Source organism: Crocodylus siamensis, chromosome 10 (genome assembly GCF_052110815.1).
Source record: "Crocodylus siamensis isolate JL-2025a chromosome 10, ASM5211081v1, whole genome shotgun sequence".
In the NCBI taxonomy this organism is placed as follows: domain Eukaryota; kingdom Metazoa; phylum Chordata; order Crocodylia; family Crocodylidae; genus Crocodylus; species Crocodylus siamensis.
In genome coordinates, this window is record NC_143404.1 from 34,841,456 (window position 1) to 34,869,333 (window position 27,878).

The following is a 27,878-nucleotide window of genomic DNA, read 5'->3' on the forward strand; positions in this document are numbered from 1 at the left end:
TAAAGAGTGATTTGTATAATAAAACAACTAAGTGTTGAAAGAGTTGAAGGGAGGCTTATCCTAGTTGCATTTCCTCAGTATATCTCAAAGCTCTTCACATTTTGAGAGGTCTGGTGTCGTTATCCATGGCTTAGTGATCGGGAAACTGAGGCCCAGAGGGCTGAAGGAATTGGTCCAAGGTATCTCACCAAGTTAGTGACAGGACCAGAAATGGGACACATTTCAGAGTTCCAGTCCAGAGCTCTGTCTGTTAAGGCATGTTTGCTTCCCAGTTAAACCTTCAGTTTCTGAATTGGAAAAGAGACTGCTACAAAACCAAAATAGGTGGTCTAGGGAAAGCAACTAATGCTTAAGTTGTTGGTGAAAGTCCATTGCACTTGATATTAACAAATAAAACCTGATAAGATACGAATCATTTTTTATCAAATGCCAGACCTTTAATACTTTTGTCCACTTGTTTGAAGTTCCTGTATTTTTGGCTACTTTTAAGCTAAATTTTCTTCTAAAATGTTCTACATGATGCAGAACTGTGTAAAAGATTGATCTGAGCAAAGAAAATCTTGAGCAAAGGATTGATTTAGAATAGGGCTATTCAACTTTGTAACTGGCCATGGCAGCATGTCCTATGGGCCCCACACCAGTGCAAGCCACAAGCCCCCCCCATTGCTGCATTGAATGTTTGCATGACAGGAGCCTGTGGGCTGCAACTTAGTCCCTCATGTACTAGCCTGCAGACTGCTAGTTGCACAGCTGTTTTTGGAATTAATTTAAATTGAATAATGATGGCTGGCACTTTGTATGTTGTTGGCTGAAAGGAAGTTAAATTTGTATACTACGGGGGTGTCAGACTCACCTTGTGCCCCTGGCTGGATCTAGACCACATGGCTCCTTGTGGACCTGATATAGCATGGGACACAGAAGCAGCAGCAGTGGCAACTCTCTCTGGTGTGGAGCATACAGTGGCAGATGTGTCTCCAGCCAAGGGCATGACAGGCTGACAGCTAGGGAGATGGAGCTGTGGCAGTGGTGATGGGGGCGGAGGGGTATAGCTGGTGGGTGACTAAGTCTGTCAGCTCCCACATGCCCTCCACATGTTGCTGGTTCCTCTGACCACACCCCCTAACTTCTGTGGGAGGAAGATGGACTAGCAGTTCTCTAGGACTTCCAATACTGGAACACGCAAGGATGTTAATACCATTCAAGTTTTGAACAGGATCATTCTTATGCACTCCAGTAGCAACATCCCCACCACTCAAGTTTCTCTGTTCATATGCTTTTGTTGATTCTTGTTAAATTCTTGTATTGGGGAAATCCTTCTGTAGATTGATCTGATACTTCTGCCTGTCTTGTGCCCCTGGGACTACAAAGCTATTAGAATGACTTTCTAACTTGGTAAAGGATTCTTTAAATTTGTCTCAGTCGTAAATAAAATAGCTGAACTATGTTGAGGTAAGAGAGAAGGTTGTGTTCGTATAGTTTCATAAGGTCCTATTACCATAACTTTGCTAATAGGGTGAAGGACAGACTGAAGAGATGATTTAAGATAAGTACTAAAGAAATTAAGCTTAAGATGGAAAATGCTTTGGGTTCTGGATAAGCTAGCTCAAAGGGAAGTTAGTCCAGCAATATTAGAGTAGATAAAAACTAATACAAGTATCACAAATGCAGATTTTGAGCAACTTTTAAACAAATTTGTTTATCTAGTAAACAGTGGTTTCTTAGTGAAGCTTAAGAATCTACCACTGAGTGAACTGTGTTTGAAGTACTGCATGTAGGCTCTTGTGTGAGAGAATATGATCAGATTTTCTGATTTACATGGAATATAAATGTTCCATCCCTTTTCTTCTAGGAGTTGAATGACCTGGCACGTGATCCCCCAGCACAGTGTTCAGCAGGGCCTGTTGGAGATGACAGTAAGTACCCTAAGTACTGAAGAATCAAGCATGCTATTCTCTAGGCAGTTTTGACAGTAACCTCCATTTTGCCATCTTCAAAGGGGGAATATATGCCTCATCTGTGCCTCTTAGGTTCATGGAATACTCTTCCTTTTCTAAATGGAAGACACTGAAGTGCTAGTTACTTCATGTAAAAACTTGAGACACTTCTAGCTCTTACCCCCACCAGCTCTATTTCTCCTGTTTAGGTGAAGAGCTTGCAGCCTCTCATAACTTGTTTCTGTATTAGTTGGGTAGTTTTTCTATATGGAAAAATGTAAGCAGTTAAGTACTTCTAGTGGATGTAATCTGCTGTCTACATCAGCAGCTGAGATGTCAGAATGGCAAGTTCCTGGCCAAATCACCAAAATATCCAGGGTGTCATAAGCTAGTAGTAAACTTGTTATATATTTTGTTGTCATATGAGTAGGGTACCATCAGGGCTCAATTGTACATGGGAATTCCTGTCAACTTCACCACAAACAAAGTGGTTGCATTAATTTTAACCCTTACACTGTGGGGGGGGGGGGGTGTGCGCACGCGCATGTGTGTCTGGATGTATGTATAAAAACAAACAAAAAAACCCCTTGCTTAAGAGGTGACAAGGAGTCTTCGTTTAAAGTAATGTAAGAGGTTAATAATGGCAGTGCAGTGTTCTAGTGTGATAAATGATGATACGATCCAATCATCCCTTTCGCTAAAGTCTCTTCTTAGCTTTGAGGATGACTTGTCATCCTCTAAGAATGGATTATGAATGGCTTGACTTTTCCTGGTAAAACTATTTATATACTAAAAAAGACTCCCATGCTCAGTGTTAGCATGTACTGCAACTTCTTTATTTTGGGGGTGGGGTGGGGGGAGGGAAGAGGCATGGGATCTTAATCACAACTCTGAAAACTTAGAGAATAGGAAACAGATTAACTGATGTGGGTCCCCATACTTGAATTTCAGAAGTCTGGGGTTCTGTATTAATGAAATCAGAGGGATGTCTTTAATCACTCCTTTATCCAGTGTAACCAAACCAAAAATGACAATTTGTCAGTCTCAGTGAGTATCAAAACTGACAACACTGTGTTCTTAGCCAAGGCATGAGGTTAGTACTTGAAACTCCTCCTGTGACCTAAAATGGAACCCATTACTTTTGCCCCCTTCAGGATAACATGCACCTAATAGAAAAATATGCCCTTAAACTAAGAGTACTTTGTTTTCTACTTCCTTCAGTAAAGGATCAATAAAATTGGAAAACAGTATTTCTAATCATTTTTAGTAGTTCACCCAGCTGCCTTTTTCCTCCTCTGTTGCAGTAAAGTCAAATATTGACTTTAAGTATCCTAATGTTTCTTAGCTCTGGGATATGCTGCAAGATGTTATATAGTATGATCGTATCTTGGATCCCCATCTAGAATTCTGCTTTTCATCTTGCCTCATCTTTAACTTCTTCCCTTTTATCCACGTTTTTGCTTGTCTGAATTCTGTGTGCTTTTCAGACCGAATAAATTAACTATTAGCCTGTGTTCCAGCATACTTTCAGAAAAGACTAAGGTACTTTTTAAACTAAATGAAACTTCCATCCATTGTTCTTTTGAGGTTTCTCAGGTCAATGTGCTTCTGGTAAGATAGCATACAATGGAAATATAAATACATCAGTATTAAAAACTGTTACAACTTCCATTGAAATATAATTAATTCTCGTAATTTGCTCTGCATTGTAGCAGACTAGAATACCAACCTTTAATTTCACCTCATATACTTCTTTACCAGACTTATGAACTTCAGCTCATTGTGGCATGAATATCTGCATCAGTGTTTTCAAAATGGGTGTAAACTGCAGTTTATCATGTTCTGTATATTTTATTTACTAAATGTTTTTAACCAGACTGATCTTAAATTGAATATGTAGCTAGCTTCTGTTCTCTGATGTATATCTAGGAAAGAAGCTGTTGGCTGAAGCCTCTAAAATCTGCAGGAGCAAGGATCCTATTGAAAATTTTGGGTTTTTCTGACTTTGGCATCTGTTTTCTAAGTAGGAGCACATAACAAAATGTAAAACTGACATGGCTTATAAAACCTCCATTATCAGCTCCTGAATGATGGAATAAACAAAGCCCTGTTCGTAACTTAGGTTTTGTCTAGATCGTGTCTTAACTAGCCAGAAGGATTGACATTAACTAGTATTTAAAGAAATCCAAGATCTGTTTAAAAAAAAAAAATCCATCTGAAGCTTTAAATTCTGAGGAAACTAAATTTAAAACTAGTACAACTTTGAAGAAAAGTTAATAATTGCAGTACAAAAGAAGCCTTATTTTGAGAATAGTAACAATGTCTACCTTCAAGACCTGTCTTAAAATTTGTAGAATATTTTTTTTTTTATCTCAGTCATTTAAAAGAAACAGAAAATGCTGCTCTTTCCCCCTCCCCCCCGCAAAAAAAAAAGAAAAGAAAAAAGCACCCAGCAGGTGCAAGCTAACTTGCAATAAACAAACCAGGAAAAGAAGCTATGGGGAATATGGCTGGCGAGAGGCTTCATGAGTCAAATATTTGGAGGCATGTCTCTGTATTGTAGAATATGTACAGAGTGAAAAGCAGGTTGCAGGAGACTATTATGAAATTGGAAATGGAGCAGGAACAGTAGATCTAGAGGAAGCTACCTCCTTCCTTCTTTGTGGAGAAATGACTATCTCCATCATAAAGCTAACAAGTAACTGGTACTTAACCTAGATTTGTGAATTAGTCAGTATAACTTACGTCCTCCTTCCTGAAAATTTTTTTATCATGTATGACAAACTGCATATCTTCTTCGTCTTTGAAATGCAGTATTTCATGGGCAGAGTTGCTATAAATGAAGTAGAAAAGAAATTTCGCATTTTCCCAGCTAAATGAGAAGCTTTGTTTGAATATCTAGTCTCTTTAGTGAACCTACTCCAATTAAGCTATTTCTCAGAAGGGCAAAACAAAACACCTGCTGCAGTGCTAGAAGTGACAGTTCATGCATGTTCAAGCTAAGTGGAACCAATCTTTTTCTGTTCTCATCTTGCCCTTCTGAAATGTAGGAAGTAAGATTTTCTTCAGTCTGTGAGCTTTGTCAACAAGATGGGGGGGGTGTGTGTGTGTGTGTGTGTGTGTGTTTTCTTTCTACCCCCCTGCCCCCCCCCTTTTTAATGGCCCCAAATGTGTTATTTTAGCATGTTTGGGTGCATTACTTCAGCGCTGAAGGATTTACCCAGTTTCCCCCTGCAAATATATAGTGGTAGGGAGCCAGTACTTCAGAAATCTGTTAGTGTTGGGTTCCTAAATGGAGTATCATGATTTAAATAAGAAAACACGGAATTTTTGGTTTTTTTTCCATGATAAATTTCAAGCATTTATATTTAGGGAAAATACTATGCTAACATTTGTTCCATTGTAAAGATTGAAAATACAGATAACTTAACACTTAAGTGATCACACATCCTAGTTTAGCCAGGGTGGTCCTGGATTGCAGAGGCCTGTCCTAGCCAGGTGGTGAGAATTTAAAATGAGCATCCTGGAAATGCAGACGGGCACAAAATGCAGTCCAGTGGGGAGGTGGAGCAGTCGGGAGCTTCATAGTAGATGGGCAGACACCACTGCCTGTCCACCATGCCTCCCCACCTCTGACTGCAGTAGTGTAGCTGACTGGGGTGGGTGTCATCACTTTTTCCTTATTATAATCAGACTACCTAACAGTGTGATAACTTTGAATTCAGTTCGGGTTTTTACTGTTTTTTCCTCCCAAGTTGTATATAACAAGAGAACTTGTGGGTGCACTACAGCATTAGATCATTTAAATAAACTTATTGTTCATTGCCACTTTCTGACTTGAATTTTTCTCTCTTAAAATAATTTGGTTTAACTTAAAATTCAGCCCTGTTTCTATTGAGTGCATTTGATGTCTGAGTGAATCAACTCATTTGTGTAACATAGCTACATGGACTGCAGAGCCAAACCTAAAAGATGTGTTAGATGCCTAATGGTGTTGGTAGGTCCTAAAGTGATGTACAGAGGGAGAACTGTCTAGTCATGTGTTTTTAATCATTTGATACTTGTAATTTTCCTCTCATCACCTTTTTGACACTCTTCCTACTTCCCCAGTTCTGTTACTCACTTCGACTAACCTTCTGTGTCTTAGTTCACTGTTGCATGCTATATTGTAAATATGTACCTCACAAGCGTGACATTGTACTGAGAAATGGGGGAGGGTCTGAGTTCCCAGGGAACTAAAGAGGTGGCCTTGAATTGTAGGCTCTTAATTTGTTCACCTCCGGGGCACTGCAAATGCCAGCCCTCCATGTGTTGTGGGCTGTACATTTTCAGCAAGAATTCTTGGTGTATTAACCTATTGGGTCGCAGTGGCTATGGGGAGAGGGTTTTGCCTTGTCATGGGGTAGGACCCTCTCTTCAGGGATGCAGTAATCTGAATACCCCCAAGGAAGTGGAATCGGGTTTGAAAAGATGATGGGTCATTTTCGTGTTACTAGATTCTGTGCCCACCACTCAGTCCTTTCACCTTTCTCTCAGAAAAACTGAGCTTCCCAAAGGCAAAAGTTACATTATACTCTCGAGTGATAACTGGCTTTTGTGCTTACTAACCTAAGACCACCCTAATAGTCCAGGCTACTTGGAGTAACTTTTTCCAGGGTGTGTCACCTTACACACTCTCCTGTTGTCTTAATGTATCCAATTTGGTTCTAATATTTGGATTCTTTCCTTTGTTGAGATCACACCTACTTTAAGCCCTGGCCACACCATCTGTTTTTAAGGTCAGTCTCAGACTGTCTGTAATGTCTTGAGGGACTGCATGTGGTCTACAGGTAAAAAGCAGTAGCTAAAATGCTAGAAACTAAGCATCCAAGCCACTTGCATAGTAACTTCATAGACCAGTTGGCCTCACCTTAGTCTCCATAAAAATCATAGAGCAGATCTTTAAGGAATGCATTTCTAAGCACTTGGAGAAAAAGGTGATTAGGAACAGTTGGTATGGATTCACCAAGTGTGAGTTGTGCCTGAACAACCGGATTGCCTTCTATGATGAGGTAACTGGCTTTGTGGATGCAGTATACCTTGATTTTAGCAAGATGTTCGATATGGTCTCCCACAAGCATCAGGCTCAGAGAATACTGATCAATGGCTTGATGTCTAGTTGGCAACCAGCATCAAGCAAGTGCCCCAGGGTCGGTCCTGGGGCTGGTTTTGTTCAGCATCTTCATCAGTGACCTGGAAGATGGGATGGAATACACCCTTGGCAAATTTGCAGATGACCCCAAGTTGGGGACAGTAGTGGATGCATGGGAGGGTAGGGCTAGGATTCAGAGCGACCTAGACAGATTGGAGAATTGGGCCAAAAGGAATCTTGTGATGGTCAACAAAGACAAGTGCAAAGTCCTGCACTTGGGATGGAACAGTCCCATGCACCAGTCCAGGCTGGGGGCTGACTGGCTGGGCAGCTGCTCTGCAGACAAGGACCTGGGGGTTACAGTGGACCATAAGCTGAACGTGAGCCAGCAGTGTGCCCTCGTTGTCAGAAAGGCTAATGGTATACTGGGCTGCATCGATAGGAGTGTTGCCAGTAGGTCAAGAGAAGCGATTCCTCTTTATTCATCACTGATGAGGCGGCATCTGGAGTATTGTGCTAAGTTTTGGGGCTACCACTACAGAAAGGATATGGACAAATTGGGGAGAGTCAGCAGAGGGTGACAAAAATAGTGAGGGGACTGGGGCTCATGGCTTGTGGGGAAAGACCTCAGTAATTGGGCCTATTTAGTTTAGAGAAGAGGAGGGTGGGACTTAATAGCAGCCTGAAGAAGGTTTGAAAAATGATGGAACTAGACCAGGGGTTGTCAACTGGGGGTACATGGGAAGGTCCTGAGGGGTGCGCATAGGTGGGGACAGTGCTGCCACCCACCATCCTGTGCCAGTGCTGCCTCCCAGGAGCAGGTGGGGCAAGGGCAACAGTGCCCCTCTGTGGGCCACACAGATGCTGCCTGGCTAGTTTGATGTGGGGGTGGGGTGGGAACCTTGCACACGATGTCAGTTGCTGCTACCATCTACCACCCCATGCTGCTGCAGGTGGTTGGACTAAGATGACGTCCTGAGGGGGTCTAACCCTAACTTTCCATGATTATATGATTCTGTGATTCAGTCTCCTACAGGAATACTTGAATATGCACTTAGATTCCTATATGTGTAGGAATGTAGGAATTATCACCTCGTCAGGCTATTGCCATTCTAGTCGGAGTTCAAAACATGACACTTAACTAGCAACAAAGAAAACAAGGAACCCTAAAATGGCACTTACTAATCTGCAATTAGGCAAGCCTTTTTCTTCACCTGTGACAGTGTTTTGATTATGCCCTGCAGTATGAAGATAGGAATTCCTTAGCAGTTTCTTATTCTGTAGAAGGCTGGACACTACCAGTATAACGCTCATAGAATATTACTGACAACAAATGTGACCTTGGTTAATGATAAAACTTCTTAGTCTGCACTTCTGACATCTGCCACCCTATAATCTCACAGAAATGTCTTTAACTCATGGTGCTTATTTCATGCTCACTGCTGTTTTCTTAAAGCTAAACTTCAGTCCTGTTCCTGAAGCTACCTATATAGGGGGATTTTATATGCCTTCATGTAGACTTAGCACTTTTTTAGGGTGAGCATCAGAAAGTGATCAGGCCTGATTTGGTTCACTTGAAAAGTTTATATCCTTTCATAGCTTCGAGTACCTAAGTATGGAAGTAGCATGTGTTCTAAAAATCCAAGCACTCAAAAACAACAGCAACAAAAAATTGCAGAACGCAGACAGCTTGTATGTTGCAACCACTTGAATCTTGTAATTTTCTATGAATCTATGATTTAAGAATACAGTTGGAAGGGAACTCAGGAGGCCATTTAGACTAAACTCCTGCTCAAAGCAGGACCATCTCCAACTAGATCATTCCAGGCAGGGCTTTATTGAGCCTGGCCTTAAAAACCTCTAGAGATGGAGATTCCTTCACCTCTCAAGGTAGCCTGTTCCAGAGCTCGCCACCCTACTAGTGAAAAAGTTTTTGCTAACAGCCATCCGAAACTTCCCTTGCTGCTACTTGAGGTTGTTGCTCTTTGTTCTGTCATGTGCTATCACTGAGAACAGTTTAGCTTCATCCTCTGGAATTGCCCTTCATGTAGTTAAGGCTGCTTATCAAGTCCCCACTCATTAGTCTTCTGGTGTGCAGACTAAGCCTAGTTCCTTCAGCCTCTCCTCAGAAGTCATGTGCCCCAGCCCCTTAACCATTTTAGTTGTCCTTCACTGGACTTTGTCTACATTGTTTCTGTAGTAGGGGGGTGGGACACCACTGTACTCTTAATGTGGCCTCACCAGTGCTGAATAGAGGGGAATAATTGTTTCCTTCAGTCTGCTGGCATCACTCCTACTAATATATCCTAGTCTCCTTCTTGGCATCAAAAGTCACACAGTTGACCCCTATCCAATTTTTGTACACTATAACCCCCCACCCAGATCCTTTTCAAGTTGCTGTTTGGCCAGTTGGTTCCCAGCCTGTAGTCATTTATGGGACTCTTCTGTCCTAAGTGTAGGTCTCTGCCCTTGTCCTTGTTGAACCTCATGAGATTCCTTTTGGCCCAGTCCTCCAATTTGTCTAGGTTGCTCCGAATCCTAGCCCTACCCTCTACTGCTCTTTTTCCCTTCCCTCCTTCCCTGCCCCAGCTTGGTGTCATCTGAAAACTTGCTGAGAGTGCCCTCCATCCCATCTTCCAGATAATTAATGAAGATAGCGAACAGCATTGGCCCTAGGGCTGACCCCTGGGACGCTCCACTTGATATCTCCTGCTAACTAGGCATCAAGCTGTTGATCACTACCTGTTGAGCCTGACAATCCAGCCAGCTTTCTGTCCACATTACAGGCTGTTCATCCAATCTATACTTCCTTAGCTTGCTTCCAAGAATGTTGGGAAGACTGTATCAAAAGCCTTGCTAAAGTCAAGGCTTGTCATGTCCAGTTTTCCTGCTTCCACAACCAGTCATGTCGTCATAGAAAGCGGTCAGGTCGGTCAGGTATGACTTGCCCTTGATTCTTACTGTTCCTGATTACCTTCTCCAAGTGCTTAGAAATGGATTCTTTGTAGACCTACTCTGTGATTTCTCCCCAAGGAGTGAGGTGAGGCTGACTGATCTGTAGTTCCCTGGATCCTTCATGAAGGGGGGCATTATTTGCTCTTTTCCAATTGTCTGGGACTTCCCCCGATTGCCATGAGTTTTCAAAGATAATGGCCAGCAACTCTGCAGTCATATCTGCCAACTCCCTCAGCAGCCTCTAATGCATCTTGTCTGGCTCCTTGGACTTGTTCATGTCCAACTTTTCTAAATAGTCCCTAACCTCTCTTTTCACTGGAGGGCTGTTCACCTTCTCCCTAAACCATGTTGCTTGTAACAATAGCAAGGTGTTTTCTAAAAGAACTTATTTAAAATTCCCTCTTTTACTTTGTGCCTTTGGTGACATTTTTGTATATTCAGTTCTGCCCTTTCTTGTGTAATCACTTATTATTTTTTATAAGAGGATCTTTTCACCAAGAGAATCGGAAGCAATAAAAATGAATCTTTACAAACAAAATATCTTCAGAAGCTGAATATTTGACTTGTGGATATGTACTCTACAGCAGCATTTCTCAACTTGTGGGTCACAACCCAAAAGTGGGTCACAAGAATATATGAAAGGGTCACTAACAAACTTTAAAAATGGATTGACAAACTTTTTAAGAATAGGTTCTCCTTTTGAAGGAGAAAAATGTGGGGAAACCACAGGTTTCCCTTTGCAGGCTGGCAGAGTTACAGCCTGTAAAGGGGCTGCTTGCCCCCCTCCCCCCCGGGCCACCCCATGAACTGGGGGTGAGGATAGTGCCTCGGGAATGAGGGGCATTGGGTCATGACTGGCCATCTATGTTTACGAATGGGTCCTGGTATAAAAAAGGTTGAGAACCACTGCTCTAAGGGCGATACATGGTGAATGTCACTAGATGGCATGTTAATGCTATGATATATAGATGTCTAAATATTGTGGTTGTCAGTTAAATTTTATGGTATCAACTGTTTTCATTTGTGTAAATGTGAGGTCTTGAGCATTTATATACAGTTTTCTGTGTACTGCCTGCAGTGTCACCCATTGAGAAGGTTACATAGGTAGGGAACTCCATGTAGATCACTTTATTAAAAGTGTTTTGTTTGCAATTGCTTGGACTTCTCAAACTAAACATTATAGTATTTTTTTTCTTTACAGTGTTCCATTGGCAAGCTACAATAATGGGACCAGTAAGTATTATGAATTTCATGTCTTAATGCAAGTATCATTTGAAACTGATTCTTCCTTAATTATTCTTCTAATTGAACAAAATGATTCTTTGCCTTTAACAGAATGACAGTCCCTATCAGGGTGGGGTATTTTTCTTGACAATTCACTTCCCAACAGATTACCCCTTCAAACCGCCCAAGGTGAGTGGCTTGCATAAATCTATTTTAGTGCTGTGAAACGCAATCAAAATCGTGGAGCCTCAGTTGAAATATTCCTTTTCCTGCAGGTTGCATTTACAACAAGAATCTATCATCCAAATATTAACAGTAATGGCAGCATTTGTCTTGATATTCTACGGTCACAGTGGTCTCCAGCACTAACTATTTCAAAAGGTACCTCCAATACTCATTTAATCTTCTGCTTTTAAAGTGACATACTGACATGTATTTTGTACTGTAACGTAAAAGCTGTTGTGCTGCTACTATGAGCTGCTTATAGTAGCAACTTTTTGTGTTCAGACTTTTAGCTCAGTAACTAATTTGTGAATCCTAGATGAAAAATATACATCCATTTGAACATTAAGTGTGGTCTCCCTGTAGTCAGTAGGATAAATTGTAGGCTCACTGGTAAGTAGTGAGGGAATTAGTCACAACCCTATTTTTAGTTTGTATCTTGGTAGAAATGCATTTGAACCATATACTGCTTATGGGGGGTTAAGATTATACGGAGCAAGAGTTCCCCTGCTTAGAAAGGCAAAACATCTCCTATGATCTGTATCTGAATACCTAGACATAATAAAATAAAAGCTGTTAAAAAAACAAAAACAAATGAAATGTACTTGACATCAGGTTTACGTGACTGCTTCATGAAGCAGGCAACTTAATCAGAAACATAGTAGTAGCGACTCTCTTAATCTTCTTAATAGCACAGTAATCTTTTCAACAATTGCCATACATGTCAAAAAACAAACCTTAATTTGGTGTGTGTTTCTTGTATGATGTGTGAGATGAGAGGGTTTTAATTTATGAAGTATTAGGACATGTTACTTGCCCATGTTAATGACAATTGTTCTTCAGGCTGTTGCGCAGTTGAGTTATGAAGACTCTTAAAACAAGACCAGATATTTCTAGAAACTTATCTAAAGTGCACAGGGACCTATGTCTCCTTTAACAGCTTTTATCCTCCTGGGTTTGCAATCCAAGCTGTTCTTTCTACTTAATCTATCTTGATGACTTCCTGGTTTGTAGCTTGCTTTCATTAAAGTGTTTGGATATATTTGACAGCCTATAATATGACAAGTTTTCCCCTGATTACATGGTCTTTTGCTCTCCTCTTATACTCGTCTTCTGCCTGCTCCCAGCAGGTGCTTCTCTTCTCTTTGCTTCTCTTCTCTTGCTTTCTCTCTCTCTTCCCCCCGCCCCCGAACTACCCTGAGAAAGCAAATGGAAACAAGGAGCCAGTGTCACATGACCTGCCCACTTGCTATTGACCAGTGCATGAAGTTGAAAGGTGAAAGATGTCTTCAATACATGCTGTGAAAAGGGTTTGTTGGTATTCATACTGCCTCTTTAGTTGAAGTCTGACTTTGTCTAATTAAGCTGCTGACTTCCAACTTAATACAAGTTTCTGCAGGCAGTTTATCAAAGCATTCAAGGGTAGATGCTTTCAACCACTGTCACTGAAACTTCTCTTGCATGTTTTCATTTTTCTGCAAAGCAGCTGTTTTTCTCCATTTTTGAGGAGGGGTCCCAAGTGGAGCAGTGCAAAGAAGGGGGTGGGAGAGTGTAAATTGCATCTTTTAAACTTAAATGAGAAAAGAAGAAACTAGCAAAGCTAGAACCAGGACAGAAAACAAAACGCTAAGAATATAAGTGCCATACTGGGTCAGACCAGTGGTTCATCGAGCATTCAACTGGATATATCCAGAGTGATCTATCCCCTATTCATTATTTCCTTGGAATCCACCATCACTGGTTTTGAGATCAGTTAGATGTATCTTGGTTATTTGTTTAATAGTTAATAAATCTGTCACCAGGAGTTAGCTAACCACTTGCCATTTTTAACAGATATTAGTACTGTATAAAAGAATGTCATGCATCTTAGCCCTAGTAAAGTGCTTTTTTTTGTAGATTCATCATCAGGTGGATGCTGTTGGCTCCCAGCGTGTGGGGATTCTTGACCTTGGCTGTATGTTTGCTTCTAACCTTCCCTGGGTTTCAGTCTCTAGTGTTCTTAGTATGGGCTGGCTGCAGCCCATACCAATGTGATGCAGGTGTCTTTACAGCCTAGCTGTCAGGCTTCTGAACAAGTATAGACCTGTCCAGAGAGTCCAGTTGTTTCAGCATGCAGTTTCTCAAATCTCCGCTCTTATTGCCACCCTCTCGTTCCCTGTTTATGGGCATTTTGTTTTCTTGTTGCTTGTGAGCATTCTTTTGAAAAGTTCATGATTCTTTCTTTTATCCCTGCTTCTTGCAAGTGACTTCTTTCCTGAAACAAATCGGTTCTCCCCTCATAACACCTCAGTTGACTAAATTCTCCTGCATTGAAAATCTTTGCATTTAAAAAAAAACAAACCATGTGGCCTATAGAGGCTAACTTTTGATTGGAAAAAATCAGCAGGTCACAAATGTTGACCAGAATTCAGTCTGCATGCTCTTAAGGTTTGGTATTCGTATCTTGTGGGGAAAAGAATATGCTACAAAGGAACATGAGCGCTGATTCAAAATGGCAGAAGTAAAATAACTGCTGCATCTGAATGCAGAAGCAAAGTATTTGGTTCTTCAGAAACTCTGGAGTTTTGAGAAACTTCTGTTCATGGTACAGAATCAGTTAGAGAACAGAAACTCAATATATTCCATATGAAATTCTGGTACCGTTGTTCAGGGCATAAGATGTTAAAAAGTTTTGGGGGAAAGTGGTGTCCCTGTAGTCCTCCCTCTTCCCCTCGTTGCCTGCAAAAGTTTTTCATAACTGCAGTGTTTCTTGTACTGATTTCTGAACTGTCTGATGCAAGCCACTACCTAAGCAATTTACAGAACTAAATGGTGCTAGCCTGATTTGGAAAGTCAGTTCACATGTTGCTTTCAAAGCAGCTTTGGGAAACATCTGTGTTGCCAACCTGAGGAAAAGGGTTAAAGCAGGGGCAGGCAATTATTTTGGGCAGAGGGTTGGTTACTGAGTTTTGACAAGCCATAGAGGGCTGCATAAGAGGCAGCTCAGGAGAGAGAAATGTTAATTTAAAAAAAATTTTAGGGGCCCATGGGCCAGATAGAATGGCCTGGCAGGCTGCATTTTGCCCACCCCTGGGTTAAAGACTAATCATTTGGGGTCCCCCCCCCCAAAGAAGCATGCTATGCACAAAATGAATAAAACATGGGAACCTCCTCTAACTTTTTTTTTTACACTGATCGTCAATCTGATAAGACTGAACTGCTTTTCTAAATTTGCCCCCTCTTTAAATCTGTTAGCTTAGGTAGGGAGTCTGGAGAACTGGAAAACAGTAAATAGTATTGTTCTCATGTCTAATTCAGTAGTAAGGCTGTTGAGTTGCTGACCTAACATTTCTAAGGTAAAACTTTCCTTTCACCAGAATGTGGCAGGATAACATCTATAAAAACAGTTGCTTCATATAATTTGTAAGGAAACTCTGTGAACTAAAAATCTTTTTTTAGATGTACACTTTCTGCTAATTTTTACATCTTTAATTAAAGGTGCACCTTTCAGGCCCTGTGTATGCAGGAAAAAGGAAGGGAGGGTGTCATTCTTTACCTCTATGAAATGAAGTTTGTATTACTCCCTTTAGAGCTCTGTGAAGCTGCAAATTTTCAGAAGCCAGAGATGTTCCTTTGAAGCTTTCATCTTCTGACACAAAGTGCTAAGCATCTTTCAGTGTGTGCAGTTGTTTCACCTAAGGGTAAAGGAAACTACGCATGATCTTAGCCTGTAAAAGGCCGAGAAGCGAAATACAAATACAGATCTATTCCTCAAAGGGCATCAAAATCTAGGAGAGGAATTAGATGCAGAACACCTGAAGGTCAGGATTGGGAGAGGGCAGGAAGGAAGCAAAAAAAAAAAAAAAAAAAAAGCTGAAGAGGAGAAAGTTTACATGTCCTCTGGTGGGATGCATTACAGTAGCCTAGTTAGTGGCTAGATAGTTGACTTGGATAAGTCTCATAACAACCTATGAAAAACCTATTCCATTTAAAAGATAATGCTTGAATTCAGAACTCACTTCTGCATTGCCCTTTGAACTCATGTGTTGGTCAGTAAGGATTTTTGTGCTTGCTTTAGGAAATGGATTTGGATTGTTCTGGCTATCTCCAAAATAATCCTATTTAGGCGTGGGAGGGTTTGGAAGCAGCTGAAAACTAACTTCAAGCAAGGACTTCATAGTGTATAACCATTTGGTTGGGATGTAGGAGTGGAATAAGCTTGCAGATAACTGATGCTGGAGATCTGAGCAAGTGAAACTACAGCCACATTTACGAGGATTTAGATGGTTTAAAATAATTCTTGATAGCTAGAAAATGTGATTCCATGTAGGTAACATTTGTGTAGAACTGAGACCTGTTCTCAGGAGTGGGGAGAGGTGACATAATACTCATCTAGTGAGAACAGTCTCAGTACTACATGAAGACCAGCATATTTAATGGAGCCCTGTCTTTACAGTTAGTCCTAATGCTGTTAATGAGATGGGGGCACTGATGGGTTGGTGAAGGACATCTTTAAAAGTCTCACAAGTTGCCTTGGTTGTAGACAGATGTTGATCTATTAAGTAAGGGGGAAGGATCTCATCATGGAGATATTTGGAGCATGTGCGGGTAATCAAGAAGCATTGCAGTTTTAGGCATGTTCTCTTAAATTCCACAAGGAAGCTAAAGCTTCTTTGTTTTTTTATTCTCCCCATGCCCTCTCCCCCCTTCCCTGTATTTGTCTGGATACCTTAGTGTTGGTATCTCAGCATTTTTTGTAAGGCTCCCTTTTTTAGGTCTAATGGTAAAAATCCAAGAAACTGGATTAGTTCAATGTTTAAGCTTAGCTTTACAGTGCTGACCTCACAAACTGAATTATCAGACCTGTTGATCTGGCCAAACTGTCATCTTAGGCTGGTAATGAGGGCTAAGGATGTGGTCATCATGGGGGACCTGAACTTCCCAGACATCTGCTGGGAAGAGCAGTCAGCCAAGTCTGATCGCTCACGTCGGTTCTTAGCCAGAGTGCAGGACCTCCATCTAACCCAGGAGGTGCACAGCCCCACCAGGGGAGACGCCTTGTTGGACCTGGTGCTGGCCACGGGTGATGACCTGGTGAGGGGGCTGCAGGTGATGGGCCACCTGGGAGACAGTGATCATCGCTTGCTGGAATTCACCATCCAGCGTAAGGTGGCAAAGGGCTGCAGCAAGGCAACAGCCCTAGACTTTAGGAGGGCTGACTTCAACAAGCTAAGGAGGATCATTGGGGAAGCGCTGAGCACCCAGAGGGGAAGGGAGCCAGATGTCCAAGGTGAGTGGTTGCTTCTTAAGGAGACGATCCTCCATGCCCAACAAGGGTCAAAGGGAGCAGGAGGGCACATAAACCCCCATGGCTCACTAGGAGCATCCGGGAATGTCTCCTTGCTAAAAGGGAGGCATACACCCAATGGAGGGATGGGGTCATCACCAAGAAGGACTATGTTACAGTCGCCCGAGGATGTAGGGGGGCAGTCAGGAAGGCCAAGGCAGAGATGGAGATAGGACTAGCTTCCCGGATTAAGGACAATAAGAAGTCCTTCTTCAAATACATAGGGGGTAAAAAGAGGGTCCCGGGTAATGTGGGGCCCCTGCAGGACACGATGGGCAACTTAGTCGTCATGCCAGATGACAAAGCTAACATATTTAACGATTTCTTTGCCTCTGTCTTCCTAAGTAGGGACCAGTTCAGCCACCTCCCTGCTGGGCCCCCCTCGGGTCCTGGGAGAGACACGCCTGGGCCAGGGGTTAGCGAGGAGTTAGTTAGGGTACTTCTGGAGAGGCTGGACGTGTTCAAGTCTGCTGGTTCGGACGATCTTCACCCTAGGGTTCTACAGGAACTGGCCGAGGTCATTGCGGGACCCCTGGCGCGGCTCTATGAGCACTCGTGGTGCTCTGGTGAGGTGCCGGAGGACTGGAAGAGGGCCAATGTGGTCCCTATCTTCAAAAAGGGGAAAAAAAGAGGACCCGGGAAATTACAGGCCAGTTAGTCTTACCTCAATCCCGGGTAAGCTCTTTGAAAAAATTCTCCTGGCACACATCCAGGAGGGCCTTGCAGGGGAATGCATGCTCAGGGGCAACCAACATGGGTTCATCAGTGGCAGGTCTTGTCAGACCAACCTGGTGGCCTTTTACGATCAGGTCACCAAATCATTAGACGCAGGGGTTGCTGTGGATGTAGTCTTTCTGGACTTCCGGAAGGCTTTCGACACTGTCTCTCACCCTGTCCTCATCAAAAAGCTGGGAGACTGTGGTGTCGATGCCCACACGGTCAAATGGGTAGCCAACTGGTTGGAGGGCCGCACCCAGAGGGTGGTAGTGGAAGGGTTCTTCTCGACCTGGAAGGACGTGGGCAGTGGGGTTCCGCAGGGCTCGGTCCTCGGGCCCGCACTGTTCAACATCTTCATCAGTGACTTGGATGAGGGGGTAGAAAGCACCCTGTTCAAGTTTGCTGATGACACTAAGATGTGGGGGGGGATGTGGGTGCACTAGAAGGGTGCAATAGGCTACAAGCTGACCTTGACAGGTTGCAATGGTGGGCGGATGAGAATAGGATGGGGTTTAACACTGATAAGTGCAAGGTGTTGCACATGGGGAGGAAGAACCGGCACCACACTTACAGGTTGGGGAACTCCCCTCTTGCCAGCACGGAGATGGAAAAGGATCTTGGAGTCGTCATTGACTCCACGATGAACATGGGCCGGCAGTGTGGGGAGGCAGTCAAGAAGGCCAACCGTACCCTGTCATGCATCCACAGATGCATCTCGAGCAGGTCCAGGGAGGTGATCCTCCCCCTCTATGCGGCACTGGTCAGGCCGCAGCTGGAGTACTGCGTCCAGTTCTGGGCGCCACACTTCAAGAGGGACGTGGACGATATGGAAAGAGTCCAGAGGAGGGCCACTCATATGATCAGGGGTCAGCAAGGCAAGCCTTATGAGGAGAGGCTACGGGACCTGAACCTGTTTAGCCTCCACAAGAGAAGGTTAAGGGGGGACCTTGTGGCCTGCTACAAACTGGTCAGGGGGGATCAGCAGGTATTGGGGGAGTCCCTGTTCCCCCGTGTGCTGCCAGGAGTGACCAGGAATAACGGTCACAAGCTGGCGGAGGGTAGGTTTAGATTAGATATTAGGAGGCGCTACTTCACAGTCAGGGTGGCTAGGGCCTGGAACCGGCTTCCAGGGGAAGTGGTGCAGGCTCCTAGCCTGGGGATTTTTAAAAGGAAGTTAGATGAGCACCTTGCTGGGGTCATCTGACCCCAGTGCTCTTTCCTGCCAAGGCAGGGGGTCGGACTAGATGATCTTCCTAGGTCCCTTCCGACTCTAGCTACTATGAAACTATGATTATAGGAGGGAATAACCTGGACCACGCTTAGACCTGAGGATGGGTACTTTAGTGACTAGAACCTTCCTTGTCCAACAGCTGTCCTACACTATGTGGCTCTCTGATAAACAGATATCACAAATAATCCTTGCCTCATCCACTTCTTTGACCATCATGGCTACAGTAGCACTCCAGTCCCATTAGGTTGCAGCACTCCATCCCAGTCCCCCACCCCCCAGCTATTCTTGATGGGCAACTGACTACCCTACTGAAATCATGAAAGGCATATGGATATCAAGATGCTTTCTTTGGGTTTCTATCACACAGAAGATGGTTAATGGTTACAAAAGTGTTTTTTGGTAATACTTTCTAACAGATTCAGTCCAGGTGAGCTGATACGCAGTTTTGAAAATTTAAACCCCTACGCCCCACCCCCAAGGCTTTGGAGAACTTGTAGATGGTGAGATCTCCATAGCAGCCCTGTAAAGGGTTGTAGCTGTCCATCCACTATTATAAACTACTGTTTTCAGTGATGTTCTTCTGAAGCTGATTTAAAAAAAACCAAAACAAACAAAAAACCCCCAAACAAACCAGAAATGAATAGTCGGTGTTCCTCAGAGCTAGAGATTGCCCTCCTCTACCTCTGCATGCTCATCTTGAGTGATATGGAAACATTATCCAAGGGCCAAGTCATCTGGCTATTATCACTCAACTCTTAAGGTATACTTAACCTGTTTTTTTCTGGCTTAACAGATTGTCAGCTCTAATGAGGGTTTGCCCTGCAGTTATCCCTAAACTGTAGAGCAGGGGTGGCCAACCCATGGCTCTGGAGTCCAAACTGAATAATGTGCTTGCTGTGAGGAGTTGCATTATGTAACATGCAATGTGACGACTACTGTGGAAGCTGGTCACCATGTGCTTGTGCAAAGATTCAAGGGAATGTTAACTTGTGAAGAGCCGCATGTGGCTTGGGATCCCTGGGTTGGCCACCCCTGGTGTAGAGTATATACCTATAGTATCAGCTACTTAACTTTAATAAACCTTTTTTCTGAGATGTTCCTAAATAATAAAATCAGTTGGATGTTAAAAATTTTTGATCAGGTGCCAGTATTTGTGCTTAAATCTTCAACTTTGGAATAATTTAATATTTTAAAGATCAAATTGTTTAGCTGCTTCTGGTATGTTTTTAGACTTTTTGACACCAGTACTTTTCACCTGGTATTAAACATCTGGCCCTGGACCAGTGTTACTTGGTTTGTGAGGCTGCTCATCTGGCCAGAAATTTTATGGTGAGGCAAGCAGTGGCAGCAGCAGCCACCACTTACCTTACTGCTGAATTTCCAAGCCACTGGCCAAATCTGGAGTTTGGAGCCATGTTATCCTGTGTCTGGGTTGGAAATTGGCTAGTGGGGTGAATAGAGACTTTTGCAGTTCCAGGAGCCACAACATTGCTGCTGCCACTTTGTCCATGCCACCAAATTTTCCTGTGGACCAGATGACGTGGTGATGCTGTGCTCCAAATTGGGCCTGCAGACACACCCCACATGCTGGATCTGGATGAGTTCCAGATGAGTTCTGGGTTGGAGTATAAGGGAAAAAATACTGGATGTTGTGGTTCAAGGTTAGAAACAATGGGTTTTTATTTTTGATATATACTAAAAGCTGTCATCTGTGTTGCTAGGAACTCTTGGTATATATCACATCATTGGTAGTAGTTTATGACAAGGAAGCTAGTAACTTCAGGTATCTTTTTAGGTGGGGCATGAAAGCGTGAAAATAAGCCTGAGAGTCCTTATTGACTTGGTCTTTTGTACTGTGAATGCAACTTGTCAGAGCTCTCTGTACTATATACTATCTGAATACATGACTTGGTCTCCTGGTTATATCGGGAACTTCTCTCTCTGTCAAATGTTATTTGTTAGAGTAACCTTGTTGGGTTTTTTTTTTTTTTTTCCCCTTGTGGGTGAGAGCATTTCTTGGCAGACAACTTTGCTTGCAAAGAGACTGACTACTAGGTCTGTGTGAAAACAGCACTGTTCTGTTTTGACATTTGGATGGAACAGTATTTTGTTTAGTTTCATTTTGGAAGGACTGTTCTGTTTCGTTTAGTCAAAACTATTTTGCTGTTTCAATGTTTCACCCATAGGCTGTAATGGGGAAACACGAAACTGTCTATAACTTTGCCATTTCTTGCCTGATTCGGATGAAACTTGCAGGCCACAAAGCCTGCCAAGTTTCAAGGAGATAGGTGCAAGGGTTTCTAGGAAACTGCACCTCAGGCTGCTGATGAACAAAACTCATGACCTGGGTGACACTGTGTTAAGGTGTGCCCTCACTGGTGGTGAGGCCTCTAGGTAGTGTGTCCCAATGAGGCTGCCTCAGCCCTGTCCACCACTTTCCATGACAACAAGTAATTTACTAAGCAGCACCAGCACCATCTCAAGCAGCCAAACTGTTGCAGACTAGAGCCTTTCTTTCCTTTGTTGCAGCAGCTGCCAGAGAACTCTCCCTGCCAGCCCTATCCCTGCGTCTTAGATGTGCCCAGGGCTCTGCATCCTTTTGGTCAGGTGCTAGGGGTGCTGGTCTAAGAACAAGACACTGGCAAACAAGGTCCTTTCCTTTTGGGTCAATCTAACCTGGTATGTTTTAGCAGACCAACTGAATAGTCAGCTTTAGAAATGTATCTTAGCAAGCTTTCAGGTTGAAAAACAGTCAGGCTGAGGAAGCACCTGGGCGGGAGGGAGGGTGCATGTGTTTTGTTCCTGGATGGAAGGAGTAGTAAAGAAGCCAGAGGCTGGCATGCAATGTAGACCAGAAAGCCAGTCAGTGAAAATGGAGATGGAAGCATCAGGGCCTGAACGACAGGCTGGGGTAGGGGAGTGTGGGGGGATGTAGCAGCTTAGGTAAAAGTGGAGAAGTACCTGGGGAGTCAGATGTCAGTTAGGTTGTACTGTCAGAATTCCAGTGTCTGTATTGAGTCCATGAGTTGCTGTACCTAGGAGGCTGATGAAGTGAAGTTCATAGGCCCAGCTCTGAAAAGTGGCTTGTAGATTCAAGCAAGTATCAAATCTTGCTAACTTAACCTCATTGCCAGAAGCCAACTTCCTACAGCTCAAAACACAAAACCTGCCAACAATCTCCAGTACCCCCACAAATTGCACACGAGAATCTATCAGACAAGAATACCCAACTACCTGTGAGGGCACATTTCTCACAACCCCCCCACTCTGTCTTCAGTCTCTCAGGCCTGATCCTGAAAGGGAATTTACAAACCACTTTTCAGAGCTGGGCCTATGAATGTCACTTCATCAGCCTCTTAGGTAGTAGGTACAGAAACTCATGGAGTCAATATAGACATTGGAATTCTGACACCTACATCCTGACTGCCCAGGTACCTCTGTACTTTTTTTTACCTGTGCTGCTACATTTTCCCCCCCCCCCCCCCCCCCCCCCCAATGCCTCTATTTCCATTTTCAGTGACTGGCTTTCTTGCCTGCATTGCACGACAGCCTCTGGCTTCTTTACTGTCCCTTCCATCCAGGAATAGCTCATGCATGTGTGTGCACGCACTCTGCAGGTGCTTCCTCAGCCTGACAGGAGTTTTCAACCTGAAAGCTGGCATCCCAGGCAGCTAAGCTGAGCTCACATGGAGCCTCACAACTCTACTGCAACCAGTAAGCCTCAGACCTGTCAAAGAAGTGACGGGTCTGGGCTTTCCCCAGCCAGGACTGTGTGTGCATGTGATAGCTGGAGGTTATGGTGCATCCTACCCACCTTTCACGAGAGGGATCCTCAGTCCTGGCATTTTCTGGGGCTGGTGTGCCACCAGCACTCCCACTAGGCCTTTCCAACCTGGGCGGAGTCCACTTTTAGTTGTCATGCCCAGGATCTGGGGCTCCATCTGCATAGCCCCAGCCTGTACCTCCAAGTTTTGTCCTAGCTGGTGCCCTTGGAGGGGATGCAGTCTCAGGCAGTGGCACTGGCACTGTTCCCCTCTCCTTGCTGCTTGTGGAAGCCTCATCCCTGCTAGTTGTAGGAAAGAGGCTGCGTCTCAGTTTGCGGGGAGTGGGACTTGCACCTTTCCCTCTACCCCCTCTTCTGCCCCTCCATGAAGGCTTGCCAGCTGCCTTTCCACCACGCTTCATGGTGTGTTTTATAGTGCCTTACATTTATATTTGTATAAAAACATCTGTGTTCCTGATACAAGTGCTATAAGGTATATAGTCTATGTTGCAAGGTATAAATGTATAGAAATAAAATATAAATGCATCTCCCTTCCTATATAAATGCTATAGTAATATCCAATGTAATTACAAAATTGAAAATAATATATCGATGAAGTATAATTTAAAAAAAAAAAAGGTTCTAAAAGAAAGAAAAATGTATTATGGAATCCCACTTGCTAAGCTAGCAAGTAGGAAATCATTCAAATCAATACTAGTAGTAGCTTTCCTTGTCTAACGTTCCTGAGCTGCTGGAAGATGCGCTCAGTAACTGTCAGACCCTAAGGCAGGCAGCAGGCCAGTTCAGACAGTGCTGCCTATTTATGCTATTTTTCCATCCCTCCCCCAGAGCACTAGGATTCGAAGGGACCTCAGGGAAGGATTACAGTCAATATGAGCAGTCCTTCCCCCTCCCTTGCCTTACTTTCCATTTCCCTGCAGGTAAGCCCAGCCCGAGCTTTGAAACTCTAAACTTTTCAGAACTTTTGAAATGCTTAGACTGCCGTTGTTTCATTTAGATGTCACAATTTCAAACTTAAAACCAGTCGAAACAGCATCAAAACGAAAACAGCCAGTGAAATTTTGTGCAGCCCTACTGACTACTGAATAGTCAGGACACACAACAATCCTGTTCCTAAAGGGTGCAGAATTTCTTTTTTTGTATATGTGTTCCTTTAGCACTAGAGAAGATATCTTTTATCTAATTCTAAACCTTTGGAGAGTTTGAAGGTGAACCTGCATCCAAAAGCTCATGAAGAGACATGATTTCTGGATCAAATGGAAATGGGAATATCCTAGATAGATTTTATGCTTCACTTTTAATCAGTAATACTGAAGCAAAAGTCTTTTTGACGTTTGATCCAAAGGCATGTAACCTGTAAGATTTGGTGGGTTTGATGTCAGATTATGGTGTTGCCTTCCTCTTCGGAAGCCAGAAAGACTAGCTGTACAATGATGCTTACACTACATTATTTTGCTGACATGTATGATGACGGTGAAGAATGGGATGAAGTCACAAAGATCTTTAAAATAGTCTAATATAAGAAATGCTCTTTTCAGTATTCATTGAATCTTGCTGATCTGCTTTGTCTTATTCCTAACACTTCTGGACATAGTCCCTGAGTTAAGGTTACTACGCAGTTACTTCAGTTAATAGTCTCTGTGGAGGGTCTCTACCTCTTGTCAGTCTTCTGGCTGGTGAGGCCGTTTCTGAAAAGTTTAAGATTCAGTTGAAAGGCAAGGGCAAACTTCTATCTGGTGCCTTTAAGACACATTCTCCAATTAAAACCTAATCAGTCTGCATCCTCTTTCATGGTGACTAGGACATTGTCCAGGAGCGTGAGAACTATAGGCTCCTGCTGCTTTTTTCCTTGCTGGAAAAAAGAGCAAAATACTATTAAGCTTGTATTGTATGGTACTTCCTGTAGGTGAGAATTTTTAAGGGTAGCTTGGCTTGGGTCAACTTGGCAGAAATACCCTGGATTCATATATAGACTGACATTTAATATAATCTTCCTCTAGCCTTTAAACATTTTAAATAAGTATATTATTAGGTCATTTTAGTTGTTCTGCATGGTTTTACATCTAGAAATTTAAACTCTCCCTTCAAAGATTATGCCAACTTAATACAGAAGAAGAATGTTCATATTACTTGCTGACTGACTCTTATCTTTCTAAAAATAGAAGTATTTATTTAGGGAATTTAGTGTACTAAGTGAAACTAAGTTAGTCTCTGGCTAGTGGAGTGTAGGCATTTTGCCAATAGCTTTTAACTTGGATCGTAACAAAGTTGGGAACTCCTGAATGAATGAATATGAACTGTCGTGCTGAACTCCAGAAAAACTAGGACAATAGTCCATCTCATCAAGGGGGGGTGGGGAAAAAAGCTTGTAGATTTCTGTGCAGCATAAGAGTTGAAGGCACAAATAGCAGTGCTTCAGGTTAGTTAAAATAGACATGCAATCCATAAAATAAATAAAATTCTGGACAGGAGGTAGATCCTTTTTCGTTCCAACTGTAACAGGCCACCATCTCGAATGCCTATGGAGAATGCCTGGAGGCACCCCAGAGTCCCTTTTGTGTTTTGAATTTTCTTCTGGGAACAGACTCCCCTTCACTTGCCTGCCATATCTTGATGTTTCTTTGGGTTCTCAAAAAGAGAGGCTGCCCCAGGGCCTCCCAGATTTGGTCTTAGATTTCAAACACCTGGAGGTGAAGAACTCTTGCCTTAAGGGCTAATTGCATGGCTCCATACCATCCCTTTACTGTGCCCCATGCCTCACAGGTGTTATAAGCATATTATTCTCTCTGTTGGGGGTCTCAGCCAGTTTGGCTTCCACCTCTCTTTATTGTAGCTAAGGTGTCTAGCCTCGACCCACTCTGGGCCTGGCTTTGAGGTACTAGCTTCAATCAATCTGACTCTTGTCTCTGGGCCCCTGGCCCTGTGTTGCTGTGGTGCCAGGCTCTCTGGCCCCTGTAGCTGTGTCCCAGTGGGCACTAATCATGGCTCCACCTGCCCTGTAGCCTCATCCCCAAGCCATTGGTTTAAACTACAACATAAACACTGAGCCCCTGGGCTATAACAAAACAAAAATAGAGGCAGTGATGTCTCTGGGTCACTCTGCCTGGTGCTGTCCCTTGCAGGACTGCTTCACAGTTCCTTGGAGCCTTCAGGAGTCCACACTTGCCACAGCCTCAGCTGCCCCTCCAGCTAGCTCAGCCCAGGACTTAACCAGCCTGCAAGGCTATCCTTTAACTCCTGCTCTGCTGGAAGGCTGCACTCTGAAGACTATGGCCTTAAAGGGGCCACTCTGCTTCCCAGTAACAGGGCTAGGGTTCCATTACACTAACACATGTATCAAGTGCCATGATGTAAGTACAAAACTTACTGCCTAACTTTATTTTTAATTATATTTTATGGGACTTGGGCTTATAGTTTATATAAATAAAAAATTGGGCAATAAGTTTTGTACTTGCATTAGATGCATCTAATGCTAGAAATAAAGGTTCTGCCCCTTGTCCAGTTCATACATTGGCGACAGAAATAATCAGTGTCTTACACTAAAGATGATAAACTTTTGTATAAGACCTTGAAAATTTCAAAGGGTGTTGAACTCTGACTTTCAGAGTGAAAAGCAGGCTTTGTGGACCTGCAGTGGCATCAGTGGTAGACTGGAGGAGATATTATGCCCTTGATATCAAGCTGAGAGTTCAGTTTCAGTGCTCTCATGAGGTAAAAATACTGTGCTACTTACGGACAATAAGAACTTTAAATAGCTGTAGTTTAAAGCTCAAACTGGAACATGACATTGGATGCAGATAAGAATTCGGTGGGCTGCATAGGGAGGAAGAAGTGGCTACAAAAATAGTTAAAAACAGTAGTTAAACTAGAGCCAATTATGATGGTTAGTGCTGTTGTACTTTTGAGGTAGGACCTCTTATAGGGTGTGATGGAGACGAGAGGCTTTATGCACATCCACCCTTGATCCCCAAATCACTTTGGCATCAGGGATGTTCTGCCACAAAGTTGCAAATGGCCCCAAGGGGAAGCTTTGATAACCTGGGATAATGTATTCATTAGAAGCCCATTCTTTACCAAAAAGTGTTGGAAAGCTGTAAGAGTTCTCAGCTGTCCAGTTAGGCTGTAGCTTCTCTGTGCTGCCAGAATGGTGTGGTGGGGTCTACTTTAGATTTGTGAATCTTAACCCTGTCTTTATCAGTCATCATCTGAAGGTGGTGTCTTCTCAAAACACTGTAAAGTTCCCATTTCTTTGGCTCATAGTTGACATTACTACTTAAGATATATGGTTAATCAGATATATGGTTAATCAGTTCAATCATGTTGTTAGTTACTTGGCCACACATTCATGCAATGTAATAACATGATAAAACAGAACAAACTGCAAAATTATTATGTGAAGTGGATGATAATTGTGTGGCGGGTGTGCTAGTTGCCATGGGAGTGCTTTCAAGCCTGTGGTGCACTCCCAAGGTTAAGAGCACCAGTCAGCTGGTTAATGCTTCTAGCATTGGCTAGCCAGACACCTGGGTGGCCACTCACCATTGCAGGAGGAGCCTGGGATTGTGATCCTGGGTGTTTCCTGCACAGGCAGTAAGGTGCAGGTTTTTTTTGTATCTAATCCCCAGTCCCACAATTACGCTTCCTAACATGCCTGTGTGGCATAGCAAGAGGCACAATTGTTGGGATCAGAGATAAGATCCCATCTTGTCTTTTAACTGAATGTCTGTCAGTGGGTTTTGATACACAAGTTCCTGGTTCTTACAGAGGACTTCTATTGCTGTAATATCTGCTGGGTGAGAAACAGCAGTGTACAGGTAGTCCAGCAAATTTGTGTTGGGACTAACTTTGTGGTCAAGATTTGGGCAGACCAAATAGGGAAAAGGTATTCTTGACTTATGCTCATGAACAGGGACGAATTGGTTGAAGATGGAAGGCAGATTTGGTGAGTGACTATGAAATGATGGTGATCAAGATCCAAAGGGAAGGAGAAGAGCAGAATATAGATGCTGAACTTCAACATGCTCAAGGAACTGGTGGGCAGGATGCCCTGGGAGGCGAGACTGAGGGGAAAATATGTGCAAAAGAGCTGGTGGTTTTTTAAGAAGGCCATATTAAGGAGGCAGGAGCAAGCTATCCCATTGTGATGGAAGATTGACAAGTGCAGAGGAGATTGGCCTGGCTAAACAGGGATTTCCTCAAAAGGTTGGAAATCAAATGGGATCCTTCACAAAGTGAGGACTTGGTCATACTACTAGCAAAGACTATAAGAGTATTACACAGGCATACAGGGAGAAAATTGGGAAGTTCAAGACATGGTTTGAGATGTGCCCAGCAATGGATGTAAAAGGCAATAA

The 27,878-nt window shown here is 43.2% G+C and overlaps 1 protein-coding gene across 2 annotated transcripts in view; it reads left to right on the top strand.

Annotated features, from left to right (window-relative positions):
* The window catches only part of UBE2D2 (ubiquitin conjugating enzyme E2 D2), a 63,607-nt gene that overhangs the window by 16,059 nt on the left and 19,670 nt on the right, over positions 1–27,878 (top strand). The window contains exons 2-5 of one of the 2 annotated variants that reach the window (XM_090064239.1): positions 1,850–1,913; positions 11,222–11,253; positions 11,356–11,433; positions 11,520–11,625. In XM_090064239.1, the coding sequence (XP_089920365.1) occupies positions 1,850–1,913; positions 11,222–11,253; positions 11,356–11,433; positions 11,520–11,625 (280 nt within the window). The remainder of the gene's footprint in view (positions 1–1,849; positions 1,914–11,221; positions 11,254–11,355; positions 11,434–11,519; positions 11,626–27,878) is intronic. The other variant, XM_090064240.1, reaches the window with a different exon arrangement.